Here is a 9552-nt window from a genome sequence, read left to right on the forward strand (position 1 = left end):
ACATTCCACCCCCAAAGCCTTCAGGGCAGAAACTCTGTCCCTGAGCAGATGCCTTGGAGATGCCTCTGCTGAGTCCTGCACATGGGTGGTGCATGGGCAGCCTGGCAGAACATCCGGCTTCAACTCTGTGGGTCTCATGGTTGGAAGTGTAGCAGGGAACCTGAGTGGTCAGGTAGGTCTTAGGAGGCTCTTCCTAAGTGAGTGGTCTTCCCGGATTCCTCTGCTACACCCACCTCTCTAAACACTTCCTCTGATGAGCTGGAACAAGACCTTTACTGATACAGCATCAGCAATGGCTTGTTCTCACCAGGCCTCTTCTCCTGGACAGCTCTGCAGGAGAACTGATTGCCTTTGCTTGAGGAGCAGTCTCTCAGAATCCACCTGTCTTCCAGGTCTCCAGAATGTGGGACTTTTTTGAGCGCTTTGCTGTGTTTTGCACAAGAGAACGCCCTGCAGCGCTTCCTGATGTGTGTGCCGGGTGGGCGGCTGTCCTCCTTGGGCTTGATGGGAAAAGCCTGGGCGTTCTTCAGAAAGATTTTTTTTTTGGGGGGGGAGGGGGAGGGCTCGGGAGTGAAACTAGTGAAGAGGTGGTGAAGACCGAGCCATCAGAGGAGAAAAGGAGCTTTGCAGGGAGCAGCCGGAGGATATTGTGGGGAGGGAGTGCCATTTGACAAGCGTGCCTGCAGGATGGCAAGGCGTTGTTTCCAGAGCCCCCTTCTCCACGCTGCACTTTGTCTCCTGACTGGGAAAAGGCTCCTCTCTTTTGGCTGCCTCCGGATCCCATCTCCTGCCTTCCAGGCTGCTGCTCTGGCAGGACAGGTCTGCCTCTGAGAAGCTCCTGGGCATGTTGCTGACCTCCTTCTTCTGACTAGTCAGTGGAGGGGCAGAGAGGCAGGTGGGATAGGTGCTGCTCCCCAAAGCACTTGCTGCTTTGGGCTGCTGCTCCTGGTGGCAGTTCACAGGGCTGCCTTCAGCTGCAGGCTCGGGGCTGTTGCAGGCAGCACTGTTCTGCTGAGCAGCACCTGGGTGTTTTGTGGGGAGAGTGAGCTGTTAGGCACCTTTTAGAGGCCATGGGAAGATGTCAGGGCACTTTCCCTGCAGCATCGTGTCCCCTCCCCGCTGGGGGGGGACGCAAAGGCAAAACCTTTGTTCCTGTGCATGGAAGTACTGGAAAGCCTTCCACTAGGGAAACCCCGCCAGACCCTCCTGAACCCTCTGCACCTCTCGGCATTTCCACAGATGTCTGCTGCTATCCAGTTACACAAAGTGATGCAGCAGCCCTGGCACAGCACAACCAGCCCCCCGTGCTTGTACCTGTGGAGCTGCCTGTGTGCTCCCGTGACTCCTTGGTCGAGGCAACGTCATCCCCAAATACTGCTGCGCAGTTGTGGATGAGGAGCTCCACCAAGAGCGTCACCTGCACACAGAAAGCCCCAGAGTTCAGTGCGAGGCGCTGCAAACGACGTGAGCAGCCTTTTGTGCTCCTGAGGGACGTTTCTGCAGCGGCGGCAGCAACCTTGTGTAGCCGCAGCCAGAGCTCAGAGCCTCGTGCGGCCCGCTATGAGCAAGGCAGCCTCAGCCCCAGCTCAGGGGAGGGGAGCAGGGTGCGGGATTCAACAGACCTTGTCGTTGCTCTCCTTCTGCACGGCCAGCGGGAGCGTGGTGTCCATGTCGGGGCTGAGCATGTTTGGCCCCACGCAGATCGCCAGGTTGCTGGCATCCATCCGGTTGCTCTCTGCACTTTCACTGATGTGGTGGAGCACAGAGAGCAAGCGCCGGAGCAAGAGGCGGTTTGCTGGAGGCAGCAGGCCAGCCACCCTGCGGGAACGCAAACAAACAGGAGGAGGAGTGCAGGCGGCAGGGGCTGCTGCTTCTTGCTTTGAGCCCCAGCGGTGGGACGGGTGGCAAAACTTACTCTCTCAGGCCTGCAATTTTCTCCTGCAGGCTGGGCTTCTCCAGCGCTAGCAGCCACTTGTCATAGAGGTCGGCCACGAGGAGTTTGCAGGGGATGTTCCTCAGGAAGTCCTGCAAGGTCAAGGCACCTACGTGAGGCTCTGGGCACTAGCAGGGAGCAGAGAGGCAGCACGCCCGTGACTTCGGTGACTCCCTGGGAGGCAGCTAGCTTTGAGCTAGCTGCTCTCAAAGGTGCAGCTGCTGGAGCTGACCATCCCCTGGCACAGGAAAATGCCCAAGGGTGCTTAGCCTGAGCCTCGGAGTGTGGTGCCTTTGGGCAAGTTTTAGCACGGAGTCCCTCCTAGGTCGATCGAGGCCCTGGCATGGGCCCACGCAGAGTCGCCCTGGGCTCTCCCAGCTACAAGTCAGCAGAACTCACCTTCAGCACCACTGCCAGCAGGTGCACGGGTTTGCTCGACAGATCAACCTGCGTGCCTCTGTCCAGCTCTTCCCTCAACTCCCTGCGTGCCTTCTCGTTGGCCGCCTTCCGGAAAATGCCCTCGGTGGCCGGGCCTCTCTCATAGAGTAGGTCCAGGAGCTCCTGTCAAACAGACAGCCTTGGATTCGTCGCTGCACTCTGCTTGGCTCGGCTTACCATGCCGTTCTTGCTCCACGCAGAGTCCCCTGGCAGTACCCTCGCTGTCTCCTGTGCAGCCTCATGCGGGAATGCTGAACTGCAGGCACTGCAGTGGAGGCATCCCTGCAGGACACCCCTCTCCCCAGGCTTGCTTACCTGGACTGGCTGGGGCAGGGCATCACCTGGCCCGCAGATGAGGGCCAGAGGCTGCCCAAAGAGAGACAGCTGGGGGCCGGAGCCTAGCTGCCCTGGGCAGTCCCCGGTGGCAGAGGTTCCTCTCCAAGCCAGGGGCCATGAGATCGCCACCTTCCGCCCTCCCTTGGCTCCGTCTGCTGCAAGCAAGAGGAAAGCAAACACGGCTTCAGCAAATGGGCCTGAGGCGCCTTTCGCCTGTGCGCAGCGCCACGTGCTGCAGCACGTTTACAGGCACCGAGGTTTTGCATGGCGAGAGAGAGCAAGAGCAGCTGCGGCTGCCCGTGGGGCTCGTGAGCTCCGGCGTGTCACCGCTGGTGGCAGGTCAGGCAGCCCGGCAGAAGCGCCGCTTTGCAAGCAGGATGGAAGAAGGCAGCGCCCCGCTTTGTTTTTCCCACTCACCAGCCGAGCAGCAAAGTGCCTCTTCGACGGCTGAAGGGTCCGCCCGGGGGCACTGCTTGGCTGCAGCCTGCAAGAAAGGGCTTCAGCCAACCGAGCCGCCCCGCAGCAGCGAGGCCGCGAGCGCGCTGCTCCAGCTGGGCGGCATTGCCGCGCTCTGCCCCAGCCCGGGGCCTTGGCTCCCTTTGCACACCCGGGAGAGGCGCCCGCACCGTGCTGAGATACCGCCCGGCCGCAGCCATCGAGGGCCGGGCAAAGGCAGCCGCTGCTCACCTCTGCCAAAATGAGCGCCTCCACGGTCCTGGCCGTCAGCGACGCCTCCTGGGCGAGAGAGCAAGGTGCCTCCGTGAGCAACCCGTTGCGTGGTCGGGTGGGAAAGCCAAGCGGCTCTCGGGGCGGAGCGGAGGCCGTGCGGACACTTACGGGGCCGTAGAAGCCGACCACCTTGGTGAGGAGCCGCAGGGAGGGCAGGCGGGTGACCCTGGCTCCCGGGGCTCCTTGGCTCTGCCTGTGCACAGGGAAGGGCGCGCAAAGAGCTCCGTCAGCCCCGGCCCTGGCTGCTCTCCCTCCCGGCAGCCCCAGCAGCGCGGACAAGGGCCCCGCAGCCTGCGCAGCCTCCAGCAGCGCTGCCTGGCAGCACGAGCCCTGCAACGGCCTCGCTCCTGCTGCCCATGGGCCTCCCCGCCATGGGGACACGCGGCAGCGGCGCGGGGTCCCCATGCCCGCACGGCAGGAGCTGTGCTGGCGGCTCCCGGCGCCTCATGCTCATCTGCAAGCACGAGGCAGAGCAGCTCCCGCTGCTGCGCCAGGAGCTGCGCGTGGCCGTGGGTGCACCTTTCCCCCACCGCTCCTTGGGCACGTCCGCGGGCAGCTCCTTCGGGAGCGCTCCGCGCCCTCCCCCTTGGCCCCAGCGGCAGCTTGAACCCCCAGCAGGGCCGACCTGAGGATGGCGTCGAGCCAGAGCTGCTTCCCCTCCTGCGACCTGCAGCACAGAGCAGAAACAGCCTCAGCCCAGGCTGCTGCTGCCGCTGCTGCTCTGGACCCACACGGGCCCCACGGAGCTCTCGCCCGTGCGGGGAGAGTGCCGGGGAGAGGGCCGGGCCCCGTGGGGCAGGACAGGCAGCCGTGAGGCCCTGGGAGCTGTCCCGCGACTCACCCAAAGGTGACCACGCAGAGGCCGGTGGTCCAGACGAGGATGAGGGTCTGGCTGGTCTTAAGGCCAAAGACCTCCTCGTCGTGCTCTGGGCTGGCCGCCGCCACCGCCTCGTCGCGGCACAGCACCCACAGCTGGCTGAGCAGCACCCGGTGCCTCAGCCGGAGGATGGAGCCGCATCTGCGGGCAGGAAGGGCAGGGAGGGGGCGGTGGGTGCGCGCGGTGGGGGCGGGCGCAGCCGTCCTCGCGCTCCGGGAGCTGCGCTTGCCGGGGCAGAGCCGTGGGGCGGGAGGCGGGAGCGCTGGGCCGCGTCTCCTTACTTGAAGGTGGCGATGGCGATGGCGTGCGGGAACAGCAGGAGGTGCCGGTGGCGCGTGCGCTGGTGCCGGGTCACCTGCACGCGCTGGCGGAGCAGCAGCTCGGGGCTGCTGGAGGACACGAAGGCGCCGAGCGGCGCCGGGGACCGGGAGGCCGCCGTGCCCCAGAGCCCGAGGCGGGCGCCAGGAGCCCCACGGGCGGGGGTCCCGGGCCCTGCCTGCGTGCCGGGAGCGGGAGCGCCCCAGGCACCGCAGCACATCCCCTGCCCCATGGCGCTGGGGCCGGACAGAGCTGCGCGAGGCTGCACGCGTGTGCCTTAGCTGAGCAGTATCGCCGGGCTGAGAGCTGCCTCTGCCCACACTGCCCTGCGGTGGCACGGTGCCGCAATGGGGACACGCCGGTGGTCGTGGCCAAGGTCACTGCGATGCCACCACGGCACATTGTGATGCATCAGTGGGTCAGCCCCAGGGGTGTGGGCCAGCAGATAAGGGCGGGGGGTCTCCTGGCCTCTAGCATCTGCACTGCTGCACCATTTCCATGCCCTTGCTTCTACTTGTGCCCCTTGTCTCATAGGGTGGCAATGTGGATGTGGATGACAACTCTCTTCATGTTGTGCAATCACATCCTTTACAAATAGGTTTTCCAAACTTTTGAGAATTTCAATTTTGTGACATGAGATCTCCTTCACTAATGACAATAACTGAGCTGGTTGCCTCTGCTTTACATTATAAGGAAGAAAATTCATCTGATATACCTTAGCAGTTTTTGTTACACTCTTGGATACTTTGAGTATAATTTTGTAGCAGTTCCTCCCATTGTGAATAAGAGGATCCACTTCTGTACTGCTGCCCAGTAACATCACGTTTGCATTTAGGCAGATCATGCAAGTATCTGATGAGTCCCTTATCCAGTTACTGTAAACTACTAACTACTATTAATTCTGTGCCTTCCATTTCATTTGCTCCAGCACACGTTTACTATTTTCTTATTTTTCATCTCCTCACCTTACCGTAATTCAAGCCCAGATATTCTGCTTTATCTTTTATACAAGCAAAAAAGTATAAAGAAAATTCTCTATTTCTAGATCTATTTTTGCATTCACAACTGTTTCCTTGAGGCTCTTAATCTTAGCTAATCTTTCATTCAGTTCCAAAATATTGTTCTTCCTAGGTATATGTGGTTAACAATTTACTCTTGCTTGGAAAGAAATGTTGGCCCTGCACAACAGAATTGTATCATCACTTGCATAAAGTTTTGACTGATAGCACTTCTGAGGTCCAGAAACAGAGAAACTTCCAGCAAATATTGTGGCCATTTTGAACAGAGAATAGGGAGACACATGGACAGATTTTATAGTGATTTCTTAAAACTGACAAATGAAACCATGACTTCAAATTGTACTGGGAAAGGATGTTGCTGGTCAGAACAACACTGATGTTCTGAATCCTTTGGGATTTGTATTATATGGAGCAAAATGGGTACGGACATTGCAGGGTGTAAATAAGCACTGTAGAGACATATTTTTGCTCTACTAGTGTAAGCTTGCATCTGCCTAAACCATGCTGGAAGTAGCTCTTAACTGTGGAAACTCTAACAGCTCTTTGCATTGTACATGAAATTAATTCCAAGCTGCATGCAAAACAAAAACATCTGCTTATTCATTAGCCTAGGTCAACAAATGTGTATCTCTGGGAGAGAATAGTCTCATTACGGAATCAAGCCAGAGAAATTCCCATAATCAGACAGCCTTGATTCTCCTGGAACTTTTAATTTTACCACTTCTCCTCCTACTGTGCTCATTAAACGTTAAGGGAAAAAAAAAAAATCAAGGAACTAATAAATAGGACCCTCTCTTTTAGGTGGCCATCTGGTTCAGGTGGATAATTATCTTCTGACATCTGTTCAGAGACAAACGTTATATAGCAGTATTTAAACTGATGATCTTAACCCATTTTCTCATGGACAAAAGTATCTGAGGTTGCAACAACATTCTGGTTATCTTCAGGGTAAATAATATGTCTCCTTTGGAAAGCATTCAGATATTTGGATTCAAATGCAGCTAAATACTAATGAACAGACCAAAGCCATTTATTGCCAGTTCAGCTCGTCAAGGGACATGCTCCCTTCAATTATAATCTTGAAAGCATACAGTGAGGGTGTTAAAAGGAAAAAAAATCTATATTCAATACTCCACCCTATTGCCTGCAGCATCCTCATCAACAAAACCCCACAGGGCTTTTATTTCTTTTCTAAAGGCTGCCTGCAAAAATTTGTGCAAAAGCCGTATTAGCATCTGCTTGGTTCTTCCAACCCACCACAATCAAGCCTGCATCAATTGCAACAGTGACCTCCATATGGGGTCACTTATCTTCTCCTGGTACTGTCAGGTGTTCACTGCACTTGAAAAGTCTCTTTTTTTTTTTACCAGGGGTTTTCTTTTTAAATGTTCTCCACTGAAAATCCCAGTTTGATAGTACTGCAAGTGGAATAGGAGAGGGTCTTTCGTGGATAAATATACCCATTTTAGAAAATTTTGGAAGAAAACTTTCAACATGTTTTGCTTTAATAATCTCCTTTTTTTTGGTAGTTCAAATTAGCTTTCAAAATGTGTGTAGTTCATATTCAAAAGAAATAGAGATGATCAAATGTAGAAATGAAAACCTAAACACTTTGAATGATATAATTTGAAACTAGTTTTAGATGACCATTTCATCCCAATTTACAGCAGTGGTATAAGACAGCTGCCTAGGTGACTTCTGCTAAGCAAGTCTGTGATGAGTTTCTGAAGTCATATTGCCTCTGCCTTGGTGCTGTTCTTCAGAGGACATGCTGCGACTTTCAAGCAGCAGCTCTGAAGAAGATGTTGACTTTGGAGATCTAGGTACGGAGTCTCACCAGGCGTCTCCTGAAGTCACTTCATATCTCCCACTCACCAGTCTGGCAGAGAGCAAGGCTGTCTACTGTTCAGAGAGCTTGTATTGCCTGAGAACAGGCTGGTGCATTGGCTCCACATCCTGAGGCTCCTGGGATACCCCTGCAGCAAGCCAAGCGGAGAGAGGTTGAGGATCCTAACATGCCTTCTGCTTCCTTGGAAAGACCATACTCCTTCCTGAGTCAGCAGCAGCTGCCTTTGGAAGGCAGCTTCCCTTTCTCTCTAGTTTCATGTGAGAAACTAGAGGGGAAAGAAAATTTTGAACTATTTGATAGCCAGGAGCTTTTGAGTTCCAGGCACACAGGTGGCAAAGTAATTGTGCTGGGGAGCAGATGGGAGAAAAGCTTCCTGCTGTAAAATGCCTGCTTATGCACCACACTAAAACATATCAGCTCAAACTGAGCTGTCCTCTTGTCAGCCAGAGGTGATCCCCAGGAAGGTATCCCAAGCCTCATAAAAACAGTCCCACTTTGCTGCTGCCTCAGCTGCAGTGAGAAATGGTTCTTACCTCTGCTTTCCCAGTGCTAAACATGACTTTCCTCTACCCAGCAAATGGCAGAAGAGAGTGATCCAGCATGACCGCCACTAAGCCCAGTAGGATGAATCCTAACTTGAAATATGCTTGTCTCCACAGACCTGGGGGACAAGTCAGATCACAGCCAGAAGCATTCATGGAGCAATGGATGTGGAAATGTGATCTTTAACAAGTCCTTCTTTCCCCTTTGGTCAACTCTGTCAGCACATTTGGGATCACTTTCTCCTCAAGAATACGGAAAATGTGACCACCTCTTTCTTTGGTACTTGTAAAACTCCCAAAGCTTCCTGCAAAGTCCAGAGTGACTAAATCTTGCAGTTTGTGGAGCTCTGATTTGGCAGATGGCATCCTGGCAGCCTGTCTGATCACACTCAGGTAGCGCTGCCTACTGTGGTGATCTTTTTATTCTCCACCAAATCAGAAAGGTAGGTTTCTGCTCACTTCCATTTATTCTTCTACAAAAGACTGACACACAGCAAGACATAACCAGCTCATCAAACTCATGTCTTTCTTTCTCACCACAGAAAGTGATCTAGGGGAAGCTGAAGTTAAACTCAGCAGAGGAAGATGTGTTTTGGTTGATAAATAAGTGGCAGAAAATATTTGCAAGTGGTACATATTTTTTGTGTGGAAGAGGATCACCTGATTTTGCATGAAAACAGCTTTGGAATCTATTTTGCCTAGTTGTACAGCTCTTGTTCAAGATCATCTGTCAGGGAGGAGGCAAGAAAACATCATCAATATTCGATCTGCATGTCCATGGCTCCAGGCAGAGTGTCCCTGACAGCCTGACCCATAGCCAGGACATTAGCACCAGTCATTCTAGCGGAGGCTAGAAGATACATTCTTTGACAAATAACAATTATTAAGATGCTGCTATTTTCTCCCAAATCAATTCACTAAATCAAATAGCAGAGCTGAAAATGTAAGGAGATCTATTATCCAGTTGAAAAATGTGATCTGTTACTATTGCCTATTACTATTCTATACTATATCCTGTTACCATTACGTAACATGGCTGCCTTTGCACAGAGTCCATAGAGTATGAGTTAAAGAGTTTGGAGGAAAAGTCTTTCGACAATCAAATAAATGGTTGCTAAATGATTGCTTCTGTAAATGATATAAGCAGCCAGTGGGTCTTTATAGGTCACAAGCTACCCAAATATTGCAATAATTGGTACTACATCGCTTCAGCAATAATTGTCCAGTGTACAACAGGCAACAGACCCTGAAATTTGTTTTCTGTTGAGTGGTATGGGGAAAGGAGAGGCAGGCTCAGAGGTCCAGATGGAGGATGGCAGACCTCAAAGCAATCTTTACTGTTAAACATGAGCTGACTAGGAATGGAAATCAAATGCATGTCTCAAAATTATTTTCTGCTTCAGCTAGTTAGAGCTCTCAGGGAAGTGAGAGCAAGAGAAAGGTGATTTCAAGGAGAAAAGCTGTAGGTCTCATTCAGCAGGCTCCAGCTCACAGAAGCTTAAAATTCTCAT

General features: G+C 53.5%; 1 protein-coding gene across 1 annotated transcript; it reads right to left on the minus strand.

Moving 5' to 3' along the window:
- Nucleotides 1-576: 576 nt before the first annotated feature.
- On the minus strand, nt 577-4863 carry LOC134138895 (T-cell activation Rho GTPase-activating protein-like). The gene is made up of 10 exons (XM_062573088.1): nt 4595-4863; nt 4278-4454; nt 3395-3629; nt 3125-3191; nt 2687-2862; nt 2333-2494; nt 1916-2025; nt 1623-1818; nt 1315-1417; nt 577-1022 (listed from the first exon to the last, which is right to left on the minus strand). The coding sequence occupies exons 1-10, from the start codon at nt 4861-4863 to the stop codon at nt 577-579; spliced, it is 1941 nt and encodes a 646-aa protein (XP_062429072.1).
- Nucleotides 4864-9552: the final 4689 nt, after the last annotated feature.

This window comes from Rhea pennata, chromosome 3 (genome assembly GCF_028389875.1).
Source record: "Rhea pennata isolate bPtePen1 chromosome 3, bPtePen1.pri, whole genome shotgun sequence".
Classification (NCBI taxonomy): Eukaryota; Metazoa; Chordata; class Aves; order Rheiformes; family Rheidae; genus Rhea; species Rhea pennata.